Genomic DNA, 20,798 nt, shown 5'->3' on the forward strand with positions numbered 1-20,798 from the left:
AGTACGGAAAGGACGAATGCCGCAGGCAGGCATTCCCGTCCGCCGGAAAGGCCGAATTCCCGTCCGTCTGCCCGCCTGCCGGCGGACCGCCGTCTCTTCCGCGACTTCAGGCAGGACGCAGCCCCCCGAAGGACGACGTAGGAAGGACGGAAGAAGAAGCGAAGCGGAGGAAAGAATGAGGACAGAAGGGACCGATAGAAAGCAAAGGACCGACCGAATACAGAGAGAAACGACGACTCGTAGAAGAAACGAAAGAACAGAAGAGCCAATAGGGAAAGACCGCCCCACGCCCGCCCACGCCCGCCCGACCGCCCCTCCAGACATCCCTCCCGATGCAGCCTCCCTTGATCACTGTATGCACTTTGATTTCTTACGGTCATTTTTGCACATCTCAGCATGTTCCATCCACCTACCTGTTCCTCTCGGCAATGCCTTTGGCTTTCACCTAGTCTTTGACTTGAAATTGTTTAAACTTCAAGTCACTGGCATTCACGTCATGGCTTAGCGGTTAACGAACCTGACTAGAATCTATGAGGACACAGGTTTGATCCCTGGCTTTGCTCAGTAGGTTAACGATCCGGTGTTGCTGTGAGCTGTGGTGTAGGTCACAGACATGGCTCAGATCCCACATTGCTATGGCTGTGGGATAGGCCAGCAGCTGTATGCTGAGGGTGCAGCCCTAAAAAGACAAAAAAAAAAAAAAAAAAACCACCCAACGACTTCAAGTCATTGTAAATAAAGTATGTTCAAAAGAATGTATAATTTGTAATAATATGGGGAGAAAATAATTAGGGCAGTGTGAGCTTTTTAAACCCAAAAATTAAATACCAAAATACATTTCACATAAAAGAGTTAAGTGGATTTTATTTATTCAAGTAAACATTTTTATTATAATACATGAGAATGGACAACTCCTGTGACAAAGTACTGTGGTCTATGGTTTGATGTGTTTCTAGGATGATTTTTCCAGATGATACTTCTGGGTCTGACATCAATGCCCAACACAGGCTTTCCAATGGCAGTGTATGAGTTCTAGAAGCCACTGCCTCTATCTTTCTTCAGATGCTGAGTGCCATTTTCTACCACCATTTTATCCTCCATTACTTATAAAAATCCCTCTCTAAAATTCAACCTATGCTATAAAATTAACAAAATCAGGCATTAGTATGTATTTTCCCACAAAGATAATTATTAAATAAAAGTCAACTTAATCTCTTTTCCTTTAACGTTTAAAGATTTATGTAATCTCTGTAAAAAGTCAGAGTACTATACAACACAAAACAAGCAAGAAATCTCACTACCAGGTACACATAATATGTTGAAAACTGCTAAAATATTCAAAAGATTAATTCTCCTGGGTTAGTGATTCTCCAGTAGAAACTATCGTTTACAAACAAAAGACTATATTTTAATAAGTGGAAAAATAGTACCTGATTTGGTATAAAGTAATTGTGAGATCTTTTCTCATTAGTGAAGTACTTAATTAAGAAAACTTTTTCCACCATATAATTTGTCAATGGCACAAAATGTCTTTCTCCTCTTTAAAGCATTAGTTTCTAAAATTATAGTATTACTCATTTAAATTTTACTTAATCAGTAAGTTTTACTGTTTTTTCTCTCAGTAATAAAAAAAACTACTAAAACAAAAACATTTAATTTTTATTTTCAAAAGTTTGCCATAAACATACATACAACATTAAATGTGACCCCTTCATGAGCTGTCCATGTGCCATGAAGCACTTAACACGACAAAAAACATATGTAAGCTTTGGGGTAAAATTTAACAAGGAATCAAAATATCTTCCAAAAAAGGGGGGTGGGAAGGGGAATCAATAAATTAAAAGTCATAGCTTTTATTTTATAAAAAATAGTTTGAATAATCTTCTTATAAATCTTAAATGCTTACAAAAGCAGGAAATACATTTAAAATAGTCTTTTAACACAGATTCATTAGTACAATGTAGTTGTGGTCAGAAAAATAACAATGAAAATGACCTTTCAGTAGTTTACATTCTCTTCTCAGCAAATTCCCCATAGAATTTAACCAATCTGCAATTCAAAATAAGATTAACTGCCAACAAGACCAGACTAGTGGTAGTTAGTACCTGAATATCAAGCTCTGTTCCCTTTAATATATTTTACCAAAAATTTAAAGGTTGCTCAATGATAGGTACTGATAACAATACTTGACTGCACAGTCACCAACCATGACTACTGTGTAGCAGCTTAAAACAAGCTTTGGTCAGTAAATTAAAAGGATATAAATCAAATAACAAGGTCAGAAGAGTTGTTTTAGTACCAATTTCCTGGCCTTGAGTAAACTTTAAATACACTGACAAGGCAAGGAAAATATAATCAAATATACAGGGAGATCTCTATTTTTTAATCATTTGGCATTTTATAGTAATAACTTACTATTTAAAATAGTATTTTACATTCCTGTACACTGATTATCATAGCTCTCTGAGTTAAAACTAAATTATAGTTACCTTTCTAGAATGTCCAGTAGTGAATGAATGCATTACTTGCTTCTTTTGCACTTCCATGAAGATGGTCCTTCATCCTGTAACTTTTTAAGTTTTGGACCAAGCAAAAACCACCAACCAAATCCAATAAAAACACAAATAACAGACTCCACATAATAACCATCCAGTGCTGTAACACAAGAGCCACCAAGTTTTTTGCAAAGCTGTAAAAATAAAATTATAAAATTATATTCCACAATTTCAAAATGGAAGTACTCAGCAATTTATATGTTCCTACTTTGTGATTTAAAGGATTAATCAAAATATATTTTAGTTAAACTATTTCTTTTTTTTTTGTCCTTTTGCCATTTCTTGGGCCGCTCCCGCGGCATATGGATGTTCCCAGGCTAGGGGTCGAATCAGAGCTGTAGCCACCGGCCTACACCACAGCCACAGCAACGCGGGATCCGAGCCACGTCTGCAACCTACACCACAGCTCACAGCAACGCCGGATCGGTAACCCACTGAGCAAGGGCAGGGACCGAACCTGCAACCTCATGGTTCTTAGTCGGATTCGTTAACCACTGTGCCACGATGGGAACTCCACTATTTCTTTTTTTTTCTTTTTAGAGCCACACCCGTGGCATATGAAGGTTCCCAGCCCAGGGGTTGAATCGGAGCTGTAGCCGCTGGCCTACGCCACAGCCACAGCAACGCCAGATCTGAGCTGCATCTGCGACCTACACCACAGCTAACAGCAACACGGGATCCTTAACCCACTGAGTGAGGCCAGGGATCGAACCCACAACCTCATGGTTCCCATGTAGATTCTTCTCTACTGTGCCACAACAGGAACTCTTGTTAAACTATTTCAACATTTCATTCACTTCAAGGGACAAAACAAATGAATGTCTCAATCTCTCTAATGCTACTAACAGCATTAAACAAGTTTCACCTCATGCTGTACACAATACTTATTTTCAAAACATATCTTTTCATATTTGGAAGTGTGAAAAAATTTCCAATGAATTTACTCTAGAAGTGGGCTAATGTTACTTTGAAATAATTTATCAACAAACTACTAACCATTCAGTTTTTGCTCCATTTGTTATATGATTAGCCAATGGAATTTTCTTTCCTCTATCACTATAAAATTTAGCTATTAATCATGCATTTATTAAGTGCCTATTGTATAGGATAATGGTCCACAAGGTAGAAGAGAGATTGCTCCTTCTTTGCTGAGAAGCACCTTCAAGTCAGCAGGTGCTCTTAAATGATATGAGTGTGTTATACCCTCAGTTATTTCAGAAAAGAAAAACCTATTAGAAACTGTGGGAAGATATAATTTTAAAAAGATATAGTACTTCTAGAGGAAAAATGAAATCAGTATTTTTTTTTTTTTTGCTTTTTAGGGCCACACCTGCAGCATATGGAAGTTCCCAGACTTGGGGCTGAATGTGAGCTGCAACCACTGGCCCATGCCACAGCCATAGCAATGTGGGATCCAAGCTGAGTCTTCAACCTACACCACAAGCTCATGGCAACCAGATCCTTAACCCACTGAGCAAGGGATCAAACCAGCATCCTCATGGATAGTAGTAGGGTTCATTACCACTGAGCCTCAAAGGGAACTCCTGGACATCAATATCTTTTTTCTTTTTCTTTTTTTTTGTCTTTTGTCTTCTTAGGGCCGCACCCACGGCATATGGAGGTTCCCAGGCTAGGGGTCTAATTGGAGCTGTTGCTGCCAGCCTATACCAGAACCACAGCAACACCAGATCCAAGCCAAATCTGTGACCTACACCATAGCTCATTGCTACGCCGGATCCTTAACCTACTGAGCAAGGCCAGGGATCAAACCCACAACCTCATGGTTCCTAGTTGGATTCGTTTCTGCTGGGCCACAATGGGAACTCTGGAAATCAATATCTTAATATTAGCTTAATGTTATCTAAAACCGCAACATACTTACCTCAACAGCATCAGGTGTTCGGCAATTCTGGTTTGATGCTCCTACACATTCTTTCACCGTGAGGGGATCTACCAGCCAAAGAGCTACTGTAGAAGGCCAGTTTCCTCCCAGGTTGGACACAGTATTTAAAAGGGTCATGTATGTTCCTCCAATAAGTGGATCACTAACCTTTGCATTGAAAGCCATTATGGAAACATACATGCTGTACAATGTAACCTATGAGGAAAATGTAAAACATCTCAGTACAATTAGACTTTATAAAGCTATGGTCTAAATTAAGAACATCAAAATCATAAAGCTGAAAATTAATTTTCATGATACCTATTAAACTCAAGTCAACAAACATTTATTGAGCCCTACCAGAGGCCAAGGATTAAACCAGATCATGGCAATTTATTTATCTTTGTAAGACACAGTTCCTCTGTGCTCTTGAAGAATTAATTCTAAGCTCAGAAAATAGGTCATAAATAATTATGATGAAATTCAGTAAGTACTATAAAAAGAAGTGCAAACATCACGTTATGACCAGGGCCTAAAAAAATGGGAGATTAATTGTATCGAAAACAATCAATGAAGGCTTAATTGAGAAAATGACAAATGAGGTGGCATTGAAGGATCCATAAAGCAATAAGCAAAACCCTATATTTATACTGTACCTAGATATATCATGTGTGTATATATTTATATCTATATATGTACTATACATATAAGCACTGAAAGTCAATGGAATATGAATATACAATTGTATATAAATAATTTTCTTATATATATAGTTCAAAATTTATGTGACAAACTGAAGAGAAACATGTCCTTGAGAGGCAAAACATGCTTAAGAGGCAAGAATTACCCCTCCATTTAGGAACTCAGAAAGAAATCATGTTTCCAAAAGAGAATTCCTTTGACCACTATTCCATGAAACGTTCATAGAAGAAAAGAGTTCCAAAGTCAAACAAGACTGAGAAACATTAAGTTACGCAAAATCAGACAGGTCCCTTTCTCTGCAGGTCTTGTGAAAGGCTTTAGAAAATGAACTCCTTAAGGACAAGAATTTTGGCATTATTTACTCACTGTTTTATTTTACTACTTAGAATGGTTTCTGGCATGGAATAGGTGTGTCCACTTAACATTTGATGAGGGAATGATATTATATAAAGAGGGGTTATGTCATGTATCATTTCTCAAATTTATTTGGGCTTGTACCTTTTCCCCCCCACAAAACCTCTGGTTGATTTTTAATGACTACACTTTGGGAAATTCTCTACAGAAATCCAAAGCCAAACAAATGATTTTGAAACAACTATATCATAGTTTACTTACACAGAAAGTAAAGCATTACTAAGCTAAAACACTTCTTTTAACTTCAATTTTGTGCAAGTATTAACTAAATGTGTGCAAAATTTTAAAAAATTATATTTGACACATTATTCTTTTTTTTTTTTTTGTCTTTTTGCTATTTCTTTGGGCCGCTCCCACGGCATTATGGAGGTTCCCAGGCTAGGGGTTGAATCAGAGCTGTAGCCGCCAGCCTACGCCAGAACCACAGCAATGCAGGATCCGAGCCGCGTCTGCAACCTACACCACAGCTCACGGCAATGCCGGATCGTTAACCCAACTGAGTAAGGGCAGGGACCGAACCCACAACCTCATGGTTTCTAGTCGAATTCCTTAACCACTGTGCCACGACGGGAACTCCCTGACACATTATTCTTGATGATTTTTACATAGGGTTAGTCAGACATTACCCACTACAGAATTCTCCTAAATGAATTTTACTGTGTATGTAAAATTTCTCCAGGAGTTCCTGCTGTGGCACAGTAGATTAATGATCTGCTGTTGTTTCTTCACAGCTCAGGATACTGTTGGGGCTCGGGTTTGATCCCTGGGCTGGTGCAGTGGGTTAAGGATCCAGCATCACTATAGCATAGTTACAGCTGCAGCTTGGATTTGATCCCTGGCCTGGGAACTTCCAGATGCTTAACGTGCAGGGGAAAAAAAAAAAAAAATCTTCCAATAATTGCATGCAAAAAATTATTGACATTACCTGGTAGCCATATTTTTCATGTTTCATTTAAAAACAAGGTGAGGAGTTGAATATAATTTTCAAAGAGTTTAAATTAGATTCTACAGGAAAATACAAAGTAACTATGAAACATACATTAGCAGTAACTACAGTTGAGTCCTAAAGGTTACTGCTGGGTATCTGCCGTTTACTTGAATCAGTTGTCCCCAGGGGTTAAAAACAAAAACAAAAAACTATTCTGCAACAGCAGCTTGGGTGAAGCTATGGCACAGTGGAGATCACTTCTTTTAGGGATTAGAAACATATTTAATGAGGAGAGAAAAAGTGAATTAACACACAGCTTCCAAAACCACAAAGATAAGTTAAAACTTTTAATACAGAATCTAAACCAAAAAAGCTGGTTACCTCTAACCCAGAAGCCATCATTATTTCTCAATACCTTCCTAAAAAACAAAAAACTGGGAACAGAAGAAAGAACCCATATCTAGGGATGAACTGAGAGAAGCTTAGCAAAGATAAAATTACTAACTCGAATAAATTCTGAAATATAATAAACAAACAATAAAAAAAAAATGGGCAGGAGTTCCTGTTGTGGCTCAGCAGTAAGGAACCTGACTAGTTGACTAGTATCCACGAGGATGCAGGTTTGATCCCTGGCCTTGCTCAGTGCGTAATGGCTCGGGCATTGCCATGAGCTGTGGTCTAAGTCACAGACATGGCCCGGATCCTGCGTTGCTGTGGCTGTGGCGTAGACTGGCAGCTGCAGCTCCAATTCAAACCCTAGGCTGGGAACTTCCATATGCTGCAGGTGTGACCCTGGAAAAAAAAATGGGCATAAGACCTAAACAGACATTTCTCCAAAGAAGACACAATGGCCAACAGGCACATGAAAAAATGCTCAACACTGCTAATTTTCAGAGAAATCAAAATTACACTGAGGCTACACCAGTCAGAACGGCCATGACTAAAAAGTCTACAAATAATAAATGCTTGAGAGGGTGTGAAGAAAAAGGGAGCCCTTCTACATTGTTGGTGAGAATCTAAATTGGTGCAGCCACTATGGAGAACAGTATGGAAGATCCTAAAAAACTAAAAACAGAGCTACCATATAATCCAGCAATCCCACTCCTGGGCATATATCCACAGAAAACTCTAATTCGAAAAGATACATGTACCCCAAAGTTCAGTGCAGCACTATTTACAGCAGTCAAGACATGGAAACAACCTATGTGTCTGTCAAGAGAAGAATGGATCAAGAAGACGTGTTACATATATACAATGGAATACTACTCAGTCATAAAAAGAGTGAAATGATGTCAATCACAGCGACATGGATAGACTTAGAGATTCTCACAGTACCTGAAGTAAGTCAAAGAGAAAGACAAATACCATATGATATCACTTAAATGTAGAATCTAAAATATGGCACAAATGAACCTATCTACAAAACAGAAACAGAATCACAGAAATAGAGAACAGACTGCTGGTTGCTAAGGGGGAGAGCGGATGGAGGGATAAATTAGGAGTTTGAGATTAGTAGATACAAACTACTATATATAAAACTGATGAAACAACAACATTGTACTACATAGCACAGGGAACTCATAATAACCTATCATGGAAAAGAATCTGAAAAGAAATATATATATTCTGAATCATTTTGCTATACACCAGAAACTAACACACACTGTAAATCAACTATACTTCAAAAAGAAAAAAAAGAAAAAAAAAGAAATGTTAACAAATATTTGTTGAACAAGAAAATGAAATGAATGAAGAAGGAACTGTCTTTCCATGAATAGAACTCATTAAAGAAAAAATCCACAGGAGTTCCTGTTATGACTCAGCAGGTTAAGAACCCAACATGGTGTCTGTGAGGATGCTGGTTCAATCCCTGGCCTTGCTCCATGGGTTAATATCTGGTATTACTGTGGCTATGGCACAGGTTGCAGATGTGGCTCTGATTCAACCCCTAGCCCAGGAACTTCCATAATGCCACAAGTGCAGCTGTTAAAAAAAAAAAAAAAAATCTACTTTGTTTAAAGTTTACGATCAATTTATTCAGTGTCAGATTCATGTCAAATTTTAAAGTCCATTATCATTATATTAAGTCAACCAAAGAAAACATTTTTTTAAAATTTTACACAGAACAGTTAACTTTCTGAGGAAACCATGGCAAACATTTTTTTTTAATTTTACACAGAACAGTTAACTTTCTGAGGAAACCATGGCAAGCTTACCTGATGTAATGCATAACTCAGAAGCACTATGACATAGTAATACATAGGGAATCCCCCTTGATGTTCTACTTTAGGAGTCCACCAAACCAGCAGAGCATATTCTAATCCGAGCAATAATCTACAGAAAAAGAAAGATGGAGCTGATTGCTATTTTAGGTTAATAAACAATGACAAAAACAGAAATCTATGTGCCTACCATACAAAAAGAAGCCTGTATCTAAAACCTGTTAGGAGGTTAAAAAGAGATAAAAGTACATATAAATGAGATTGATGTTAAAGATGCTTTTGAAGCCTTTTTCCATATACACTCCATACACAGATATTAGTGATACCCATGACTTCCTTATTTAACCTTTCTTACTTAGTACGGTTTCATTTCATTTTTACCTGTAGGGCATGGCTTTGTAAAATATGTTTAGTGGCTGGGGACCTGCAGTGTATCTGCTGATAATCAGAGGCAATATTATTTGCAAAGGAACCATTGGAACTGCCAATAAGGCTAAATGTTCTTTGGGCACTCCCTCTTCTACCAATTTCAGTCCTGTTACTGCATCTGCTGCTGAAAAACCAATCTGCAATATAAAAACAAAAAAATATTTAAATTTGTGACTTATGAAATATTTTTTCCTCCAAGCATATATAAGTAATTTAAGAACCTCAATCTTATTGACACATGCCAGTTATAAGTAAGTATTACATAATTATATCTAGTGTAATAAACAAGATACAGAAGGCATACTTTGCTCTTTGATCTACTAACAATATTAAGTGAAAACAAGTGAACATTCAGCATTCTTAGGAACTAATTTTAATAACAACTCAATTTCAAAAAGTATCTTATAATAAACACTGTCCAACTTGAAATCTACTGCTTTGTATATTTTAAGTTTAAAAGAAAAGCCTTTGTAACATAACACTGTAAGTCAAAATTTCAAAAATTATATAAAATAAAAAAGAAGCATTTGATTCCAAATAAATCTGGTTAAATTTAAGCATCATATACACATTTTAGATGATTTCTGACTGACAATAAAATTTCCAAGTCATTTAGCTTTTCAAAAGTATTTCTGAGAAAACATTACATCTGAGAGGTTGAAAAAACTGAGGGAGTAAGGAAAAGTATAGTCAGATTAATTCTTAAAAACACCAAAAAAAAAAAAAAGAGTAAGGATGTAGTGGGTAAAAGTTTGAGGTGAAATAAGATATTTAAGTATTTCCTCATAAATTAGTTTTTAATTACAAAAGGAAAAATAGTAATTTTGCAATGGGTTAACAAGGTAATCAAGGTTAAAAACAAGTTAATGAGATAAAAGGACATGATATGGTTCCTGATATAACTCCCTGAAGATGTCATAATATTACTTCTGTGATAGTCCTGACACATATGAATAGCCTGAACCTAAACATGAAAAACATTATTATTTTTTTTTGGCTTTTCTAGGGCTGCACCTTTGGCATATGGATGTTCTCAGGCTAGGGGTCTAATTGGAGCTGTAGCTGCCGGCCTACACCACAGCCCCAGCAACGCAGGATCCAAGCCATGTCTGCAACTTACACCACAGCTCATGGCAACACTGATTCTTAACCCACTGAGCGAGGCCAGGGATCGAACCCACAACCTCATGGTTCAGAGCCGGATTCGCTAACCACTGAGCCACAAAGGGATCTCCCTAAACATAGAAAACATTAGACAAACATTAACAGAAGGACATTCTACAGAAATAATTGGCCTGTATTTTTTAAAAAATTTGGTCATGAAGGAGAAAGAAAGGTTTATATCAACTAAATGCAATGTGTGATCCTAAACTGGATCCCTGACCAGAAAAAATAAAGATATAAAGGCTGTTTTTGGGACAATTGGTAAAATTTGGATATGGGCTGTGATTAGAAAATAGTATTGTACCAATTTAAAATTTCCTGATTTTTTATTAAGTTGTGGCTTTGTAAGAGTAATCCTTGTTCTTAATAAACACATACTTAAGGTATTTGTAGACAAAAGGGCAAGATATGTAAAAATTACTCTCAAAAACTTCATAGAAAATATCTAAAAGAGGAGTTCCCATCATGGCTCAGTGGTTAACAAATCTGACTAGGAACCACGAGGTTGTGGGTGTTATCTCTGGCCTCACTCAGTGGGTTAAGGGACTAGTGTTGCTGCGACCTGTGGTGTAGGTCGAAGACGCAGCTCGGATCCTGTGTTGCTGTGGCTCTGGCGTAGGCCAGTGGCTACAGCTCTGATTAGACCCTTAGCCTGGGAACCTCCACATACTGCGGGTGCGGCCCTAGAAAAGAGAAAAAACAAAAACAAAAAAAAAAGAAATACATAAAAGAGCACAAGTTTACAGAATAAAGAAAGTGGAGATAAATGTTAACAATTAGAGAATTTGGATAAATATGGAAATTTCAACTATACAAGTTTCAAAAAGTATGAAATTATACAAATAAATTTTAAAAATTACTGCTTCGAATGGATACAAAGAGGAAATTTCACATTAAAAAATTAAAGGTCGAAAATATTTAAGTCCAGGAAAGAATTTCACTTATATTTCACCCATTCTCTATGTAAAAATTAGATACACGGGAGTTCCCGTCGTGGCACAGTGGTTAACGAATCCAACTAGGAACCATGAGGTTGCGGGTTCGGTCCCTGCCCTTGCTCAGTGGGTTAACGATCCGGCGTTGCCGTGAGCTGTGGTGTAGGTTGCAGACGTGGCTCGGATCCCGTGTTGCTGTGGCTCTGGCGTAGGCCGGTGGCTACAGCTCCGATTCGACCCCTAGCCTGGGAGCCTCCATATGCCGCGGGAGCGGCCCAAGAAATAGCAACAACAACAACAACAAAAAGACAAAAGACAAAAAAAAAATTAGATACATGAACTTAACTTCAACATTTACTCTGTCTTAAAAGTGGTATAGGAGACATGTATAATACACATATCTAACAACAACAACAAAAAAACCCTCATATCCAGAATATCTAAAAAACAAAAATTCTAGGAGTTCCTGCTGTGGCACAATGGGATCAGTGGTCAAGACTGATCTGCAGTGTCAAGATGCAGGTTCAACCCCAGCCTGGCACAGTGTGTTGAAGATCTGGAATTGCCACAGCTTTGGTGTAGGTCACAACCACAGCTCAGATATGATCCCTAGCCCAGGAACTCCATAGGCCACAAGGCAGCCAAAAATAAATAAATAAATAAATAAATCATTCTAAAATTTAAAGAAAAGGACAACTTTGGATACTCAAATGTACAATAATCATATAAAAAGATGTTCAACTTCTTTAATCATCAGGGAAATAGAAATTATAGCTATGAGATGCCACTACACATCCACCAGAAAGTCTAAAATCAAAAAAACAATACATGGAACAACCACTATGGAAAATAGTATGGAGGTTCCTCAGAAAATTAAATATAGAACTACCATATGATCCAGCAATCCCACTCCTGGGCATATATCTGGACAGAACTATAATTCAAAAAGATACATGCACCCCTATGTTCACTGCAGCACTATTCACAATAGCCAAGACATGGAAACAACCTAAATGTCCATCAACAGATGAATGGATTAAGAAGATGTGGTACATATACACAATGGAATACTACTCAGCCATAAAAAGAACAAAATAATGCCTTTTGCAACAACATGGTTGGAACTAGAGATTCTCATACTAAGTGAAGTAAGTCAGAAAGAGAAAGACAAATATCCTATGATATCACTAATATGTGGAATCTAAAATACAGCACAAACGAACCTCTCTACAAAACAGAAACAGACTCACAGACATAGAGAACAGACTGTGGTTGTCAAGACAGAGGGGGCAAGGAGTGGGATGGACTGGGAATTTGGGGTTAGTAGATGCAAACTATTATATTTGGAATGGATAAGCAATGACGTCCTACTGCACAGTACAAGGAACTATATCCAATCTCTTGGGATAGACTGCAATGGAAGCTAATATAAGAAAAGAAATATAAGAAAAGGGTCACTTTGCTGCAACACTAGAAACTTGCACGACATTGTAAATCAACTACACTTTAATTAAAAAATTTAAAAAGAGACAATATATATGTTTTCAAGGATGTGTTGTAGTTAGAGCTCAGTAGTTACAATACCTGTCATAGGGAAAACTGGAATAACCACTTTAGAAAACTGGCAGTATATACAAGCACTTCGTATGACCCAGCAACAGATAGTTCCCATCAGAAATGTGCACTTATGTTCACCAAAAGCAATGTATATAAATGTTTGCAAAAGCACTATTCGTAATACTACAAAAGTAGAAATAACCTAAAGTTCTGTTGATAGAATGGATGAATAAATTGTAGCATGTTCATACAGTGGAATATTATAAGCAAGGAGATAAACTATTGCTACAAATAACAATATCAATAAGCTATATAAATATGATGTTGATTGAAAGGATACAAGAGCCAGACATAAGAATACATACTGGGTATTCCATTTATACAATACTCAAAAGCAAAGAAAACTAATCTGTGGTATTAAAAGTTAGGAGAGATGTTACTTTGGGTGAAGTTTGTTTTAAAGGGGGAACATGGGAGTCTAGACTCTGTAATTGAAACAACTTCTTATTGGTTGCTGGTGACAGTATAAATTATTATAAAATCTTTAAAAAAGATTTTACTCACCCACTAATTGCTTATTTAAGAATCTACTGGAGGAGTTCCCATCGTGGTGCAGTGGTTAATGAATCCGACTAGGAACCATGATGTTGCGGGTTCGATCCCTGGCCTTGCTCAATGGGTTAAGGATCCGGTGTTGCCGTGAGCTGTGGTGTAGGCCAACGGCTACAGCTCTGCCTGGACCCCTAGCCTGGGAACCTCCACATGTCGCGGGATTGGCCCTAGAAAAGGCAAAAAGACAAAAAATAAAATAAAATAAAATAAAAAAGAATCTATTGGAAGAAAATATTCAGAACATCAAAGAAAGAGTTACAAAAATGTTCGTTAGAGCATTTTTATAATTAAAATACATAGCAAATTAAATATACAACAATAGAAAAATGATTGAGTAAATTATGGCAAGTTTATATAATGTGACAATTATATGGCTACTAAAAATGTTTTCATGGAGTTCCCATTGTGGCACAGCAGAAATAAATCTGACTAGCATCCATGAAGATGAAGGTTTGATCCCTGGCCTTACTCAGTGGGTTAAAGGATCCAGCATTGTTGCAAGCTGTGGTGTAGGTCACATGCATGGTCCCGTGTTGCTGTGGCTGTGGTGTAGGCCGGCAGCTGCAGCTCTGATTCAACCCTTAGCCCAGGAACTTCCATATGCCATGGGTGTGGGTCTTAAAAAAAAAGTTTTCGAATATTATTTAATGATACAGGAATATGGAGTAAGACTAACAAGATAAAAAAATCCACTTCTAAAGCATTTGTATGTATATAAGTATATATTAATTCCTGATTATAATTAATACATATTAATTATATTTATATATGTAAAATATATGTACACACACATGCATGCACACATATATAAAGGAGGGCTGGAGGGAAATATACTAAAACTGTTGTCAACGGTTATCTCTAAATGACATAGATTATATTTTTTCCTTGAAAATTTCAGCATTTCCTAAAGTTGAACCTTAAGTTTAAACATTCCTAATATTTCCTGAACATTTAACCTTCCATTAGAGAGGAGGAAAAACTCACTATTTCAAAACAATGAGGCTATAATTTTTACTTCATGATTATCAAGAGATAGCTGTAAAAGTGTTTATGTAGACAGGTTTAAATACATAATATCAAAATTCTGTAACTGATTTTAGATTTTAGGAATATTAATTCCAACACTAGTAATAGCTCACTATAACAAAATATACTTACCTTTCTTCTAGCATAATCCAAAATTAGGATATATTAATACAGAAAACAGAATTCTTAAGAAGTTATCAAAATCCTCATTTATTTGGTAGTATATTTCCTTCTAACACTTTAAAAATAATCCAATTGATTTTTAAATAGACCTCTAATAATATGGAACTCATACAGTTCCATATTTTTATAAAGCACATACTAAGCAAGTAATTTTACTACCTCTGACATTAAGTGTATACTCATTCTAATAGTAGAAAGCTATTATTTTTTTTTAAGGCATTCATTTCCAAGTATTAATATCATTCATTTAAAAATGCACATTTAGAAGTTCCCACTGTGGCACAACAGGATTGACAGTGTCTCTGCAGCTCTAGGACATTTGATCCCCAGCACTGTGGGTTAAAGGATCCAGTGTTGCCACAGCTGCAGCATAGGTTGCAGCTGCAGCTGGGATCTGATCCCTGGCCCAGGAACTCCATATGCCATGGTGGCGGGGGGACAAAACAAAAACATAGATTTATTGGATGTACTTCAAATGGGCATAATTTTTTTCCAGATCCTAAGATATGTAGCTTACTTTGAAATTATATTTTATTTGGAGTCATCACACCTTTTAAAACATATTTAATAAACAGAAAATACTTGCTTTTATTGTTAATTCTAATATTATTGGAAAGGGACTTATGAAAAGGAAACAGAAGTATTCCATGGTATTGGTAATTGCAACAGAATGGGAAATTTGCTTTATAAATCTCTTACCTTTGCAGTTAGAATCAGAAGGCAAAATGTCAGAACTGCAGGCATTTTTATAATTGAAAAAAGCAGCTTGTAAGTATCTGTGATCCCTTGAGTTTCTTCTTTTCCTACCGATACTTCTTTGTTTTCTTTTTTCAGAAGAGCAACCAAAGTGGTTGTTATCAAAAATACAGTCCCCCAGAAAAAGAGGAAATCTGAAATTTAAATTATTTAAAATCTATAATTAACTTTTGAAATGACACATTTCACTTATACTAAATAATCCTGTATATAACTTTTCAACTAAAATGTTTTTTTAAAAAATCAATATATAGGTGCTTTCATGTTCAAGGTATTAGACAAGGCATAGCAAATGAACAAGACACTCTTGGCTCTGTTAAACATACATTACATAGACCCAGAATAGACAGTGACACTTAACAAGGAATAAAGGGTTTAGTGGGTTGAATGAAATAAAAGTACACTATGTCATTTTATTCAAGGAAACTGCTTAAGAGTGGGAGATGACTTTCATATCCCATAAGATCTATTGGTCATACTTCTTAAACACCTACCATTTCAGTTCTTTATTAAATTATGACAGCACAGACAACAGATGATCATTTACGTTAGATTTTTCTGCCTTTTTTTTTTTTTGTCTTTTTTAGGGCTGCACCTGCAGCATATGGAAGTTCCCAGGCTAGGGGTTGAATTGAAGCTACAGCTGCTGGCCTGCACCACAGCCACGGTAATGCTGAACCCAAGCTGTGTCTGCAACCTACACTACAGCTTACACCACCACCAGATCTTAACCCACTGAGTGAGGCCAGGGATGGAACTGTGTCCTCATTGACACTGATACTAGTTGGGTTTGTTACAACTGAGCCATGATGGGGGAACTCCTGTGCCTTTTGTTTTTAAACTCTGGTTTTGTTTTGTTTTTTTTTTTGTCTTTTTGCCATTTCTTGGGCCGCTCCCGCGGCATATGGAGGTTTCCAGACTAGGGGTCTAATCCGAGGTGTAGCTGCCAGCCTACGCCACAGCCACAGCAACACGGGACCCGAGCCGCATCTGTGACCTACAACCACAGCTCACGGCAACGCTGGATCCTTAACCCACTGAATAAGTCCAGGGATTGAACCTGCAACCTTATGGTTCCTAGTCGGATTCGTTAACCACTGCGCCACGACAGGAACTCCTAAACTCTGTTTTTAATCTGTTTAAGAATAACCTCTGAGTTCCCTGGCAATTCAGCAGTTAAGGATCTGGCATTGTCACTGTTGTGGCTCTTGTTAGATCCCTGGCCCAGGAACTCTGGCATGTTGCAGGCATGGCCAAAAAATTTAAAATTAAAACAAGAATAACCGGGAGTTCCCGTCGTGGCGCAGTGGTTAACAAATCCGACTAGGAACCATGAGGTTGTGGGTTCGGTCCCTGCCCTTGCTCAGTGGGTTAAGGATCCGGCGTTACTGTGGCTCTGGCGTAGGCCGGAGACTACAGCTCCAATTCGACCCCTAGCCTGGGAACCTCCATATGCCGCGGGAGCGGCCCAAGAAATAGCAAAAAGACAAAAAAAACAAACAAACAAACAAAAAAAAAACAAAAAACAAGAATAACCTTCTTTTCTCAATACTGTGATATATAAGCAATTTTCTCATACCTGTAGATGCATGCATGAAAGGGACACATGAAGAGTACCCTTTGTGTTGTTTCAGTGAAAGACAGCTGGGCCATTAGCCATTATTTTGAAAAATTAAGCAGAGGGAGTGAATAATGTTCTGGAGGATTCTGCATAACAACTAAAAATAGTAAAAATAGAGGCAAATTTATTGGGTCTATACCATGTGCCATAAATGTGCTAATAAGCATTTACACATATCATTCCCTTTACTACAACGACACATTGGATGATATTATTACTAAGCCCCAATTTTCAGATGAACAGGCTAAGAAAGATTATGGGGCCTTAAGTTACATTCTAAGTCTATACCTTATACAACTAATTTCAAAACAAGTGTCTCTTTAACCACCCTGAGAAATGCGTCTTAATTTGCCATTATAAAACTTAATGGATAACCCTGATTTGGTTTCTTCATCTATAAAATAAAAGGACTTGGCTAGAAAATCCCAGATGTTTTCTATATCTAACATTCTCACGTCGTATTTTATTTTACATATTTTTAAAAATTTTATTGTTCATGCAGCACTACTGTTCACGAAGCCTAGTCACCTTTTTCCAAAAAAAGACCATTCTCACGCCAAAGTTTTTCCTTTGTATTTGGTCTTGCTCTTCTGCTGTGCTAGATAAAGATGATCACTATGGCTTCACCCTTACTTATGATAGAGACAACATTATTTACTTAGCTCAACTTCGCTCGTATATAGATAATTTCACCTTAGTATTTAAATATTCCTTTCTTATGTCATATCATTCAATTTTCATAGTAAACATGTGGGACAGGAAGAGCAAGCGTAATTACTATACAGGAAAAGCTCAAATATTTAAATCTTTGCCAAAGGTTTATTAAGAGGCAGAACTTGGGAGTTCCCGTCGTGGAGCAGTGGTTAACGAATCCAACTAGGAACCATGAGGTTGCGGGTTCGGTCCCTGCCCTTGCTCAGTGGGTTAACGATCCGGCATTGCCGTGAGCTGTGGTGTAGGTTGCAGACGTGGCTCGGATCCCGCGTTGCTGTGGCTCTGGCGTAGGCCAGTGGCTACAGCTCCGATTCAACCCCTAGCCTGGGAGCCTCCATATGCCGCAGAAGCGGCCCAAGAAATAGCAACAACAACAACAAAAAGACAAAAGACAAAAAAAAAAAGAGGCAGAACTTGAACCTAAATCTTCTGAATTTGGGTTTCTTCTTATTCTCTTTCTTTCTTTCTTTCTTTCTGTTTTTGCTTTTTAGGGCCACACCCAGGGCATATGGAGGTTCCCAGGCTAGGGGTTGAATCAGAGGTATAGCTGTCAGCCTACACCACAGCCACAGCAACATCAGATCCAAGCTGTGTCTGCAGTTTATACCACAGCTCATGGCAATGCCAGATTCTTAACCCACTGAGTGAGGCCAGGGATCTAACCTGCAATCTCATGATTCCTAGTCAGATTCTTTCTGCTGCGCCACAATGAGAACTCCTAAATTTGGGTTTCATATTCTTGCCGTTATTTCACACCAACTGGCGCCACAGCTATGACTCGAGCTACAGCAGTGACACCAGATCCTTAACCTGCTGCACCACCAGGGAACTCCTAAGATTATTCTTATAAGTGAGGCTAACGTTCATTATTTTTGCATTCTTAATTTCATCTGTGAAAATGTGACAAATAATGATTTGTTTACAGAATTTCAAATACAATGTTATTCTCGTTCAGAAAGTTGTTACTTGTTTTAAATTAGCTGTTTAAGAAACCCTGAAAAAAAATTTACTGTCACTAGAAATTTCAATTAATGGTTTCTATACAAATGTTAAGTGAAAAAAGTTTTCAGGTATATAATACTTTAAGAGTACCAGGTCTCTAAGCAAAAATTTTTAAATTTGCCTAGTATATTCTCCCAATTTTAATGAACAAAATCTTCATCTAGGTTTAAACTTCCTTGATACCAACAAAGAGAATAAAGAATAAGAACAAGTTAAACAGGTTTCAGTATTATTTGCAGATAAGATTATTTCCAATTTCTTTGTACTTTGAAGGTTAAGACACAGAACACAAGAAAGAAGGGAGCAGTGACAATGAGTCATTCAGAGGCCTCATTCAAAGACTTTCCATTGCTCACAGGGACTGAAGAATGAAGTAACAACTCAGAAAGAGAGGCTTAGCTACCACCAGGAAAAATATTAAGTTTTATGAATGCAATTACCAAAAATACTGACCATTAGACTATGGCTATTGTTTATTAGTATTGCTTTGATGCTACAGACCATCCATAGTCTGACATACTAACCACTGTTGAGGATATTATTATCAAGAATAATTCAAATATTTCATTATTTCATTAACATTTTGGTTAATTCTGATTTATGCATTTTATCTGAAAAAATAGTATGATGTATACATGTATGATCAAGATATCAAAGCTGATGTTCAAATTTCATAAACATGACTTTTGTGCAAAGACCTATAAGACAAAGTAAATATTTTGAAGTGGCTACTAGATCTTACATAGTACTCCCATGAATGTAAAATTAAGTAACAATTCACCAGTAATCAAGGATATAATAGTTAGCATCTGAGCGTCTATTATGCCAAGGCAAAACACAGGACAGTGCAAGAAATCTCAAAGTCACTCTCTAAGGCAAGTCTTTATACTCAGTGAAAGAGGATCACAAACCACTAAGTGCCAGAGGCGGGATTTAAACTCAGATCTAATTCTAAAGCAAGAATGTTTTCCATTACGCTACCCTGATGTTTAGATACACCAACTTCAAGTAGGCTCTTTCCTATCAAAGAGATATGCCTGAGGAAAATGGTACGTATGTTCATGAAGTCTAGAACATAGATACAGAAGCATATTTCTTTAGATTGGTTACTTGTATTCCTCCCAGCCCCATCTCTATCGCCCCATATGGTGGTATGCCAACGGGTATTCAAACCAAACATGCTGCATCTTCCTACAAGTTTCTGTTCTTTTGGCTGTACCCACAGCATGGGGAAGTTCCTGGGACAGGGATCAAATCCATGCCATGGCTAAGACCTGAACCACAATAGTGACAATGCTGGATTCTTAACCTGCTGAGCCACAAGGGAACTCCTAAACAGTTCATCTTAATAATTTAGAGGAAAACATTTTATTAAAAACATATATCAGAGAGAAGGCAAAATTTCCAGTAATTTTAAAGATCAAACGCACTAGATTTCAAAAAAATTTCAAGTTTTCAAGACTTTGGACTAGGCCCCCTGACCCTTTGTGGTATAGGTTGATTCTCTTCCACTATCAGAAGAGGTAAAGAAATTAAGAAGCACTGATACAACCATCATTGGCTCAGACCAGGTTCTCTAACTCACACTACGAAATTAACTTTAGTTCTTCAGAAGTCAGTGGCAAGAAAGCAAGTTTTCGGTTTCTGCTCTAAATAACTGTCAGGGCTTCCTTTCATTTTGCTTTCTGCACAGCTCTATTTCACAAGTTAGAGCAAGAAGGGACTTTAGACACCTATCATCCATTCCTTTGCTCTCACTTTCACTGACAGAAAATGAAACAAATATTATGTATCTGGCTCTGGGTTACCAGTTATGTCTTAGGAAGGGAAACAGAACTTTCTTCTGTGTCACAAGTCTCTCCCTTAAGCATTTGCTCAAAATATCTATGCTGAAGAGCACTGAGAAAATGCTATTTTGATTATATAATACAGTCATATCTATTTGAGAATTAGGGTTTTTTTTTTTTTTTTCTTTTCTTTGGCTACACCTGCAGCATATAGAAGTTCCCAGGCCAGGGATCAAATCTGTGCCCCAGATAGGACCTATGTCACAGCCAAGGCAACACCTGATTCTTAACCCACTGCACCAGGACTGG

The 20,798-nt window shown here is 37.3% G+C and overlaps 1 protein-coding gene across 5 annotated transcripts in view; it reads right to left on the reverse strand.

Annotated features, from left to right (window-relative positions):
* Nucleotides 1–661: 661 nt before the first annotated feature.
* Nucleotides 662–20,798, reverse strand: part of SLC33A1 (solute carrier family 33 member 1) — a 29,593-nt gene continuing 9,456 nt past the window's right edge. Inside the window, exons 2-7 of one of the 5 annotated variants that reach the window (XM_047785283.1) lie at nt 15,309–15,499; nt 9,085–9,269; nt 8,698–8,815; nt 4,438–4,653; nt 2,490–2,689; nt 662–679 (exon numbers count right to left, since the gene is read on the reverse strand). In XM_047785283.1, coding sequence (XP_047641239.1) covers nt 2,522–2,689; nt 4,438–4,653; nt 8,698–8,815; nt 9,085–9,269; nt 15,309–15,499 — 878 coding nt within the window. In that variant the 3' untranslated portion in view covers nt 662–679; nt 2,490–2,521. Of the gene's footprint in view, nt 680–833; nt 1,138–1,641; nt 2,690–4,437; nt 4,654–8,697; nt 8,816–9,084; nt 9,270–15,308; nt 15,500–20,798 lie in introns of those variants that run through there. The other 4 variants (XM_047785275.1, XM_047785266.1, XM_047785256.1 and 1 more) reach the window with 4 other exon arrangements.

This window comes from Phacochoerus africanus, chromosome 1 (genome assembly GCF_016906955.1).
Source record: "Phacochoerus africanus isolate WHEZ1 chromosome 1, ROS_Pafr_v1, whole genome shotgun sequence".
NCBI lineage: Eukaryota > Metazoa > Chordata > Mammalia > Artiodactyla > Suidae > Phacochoerus > Phacochoerus africanus.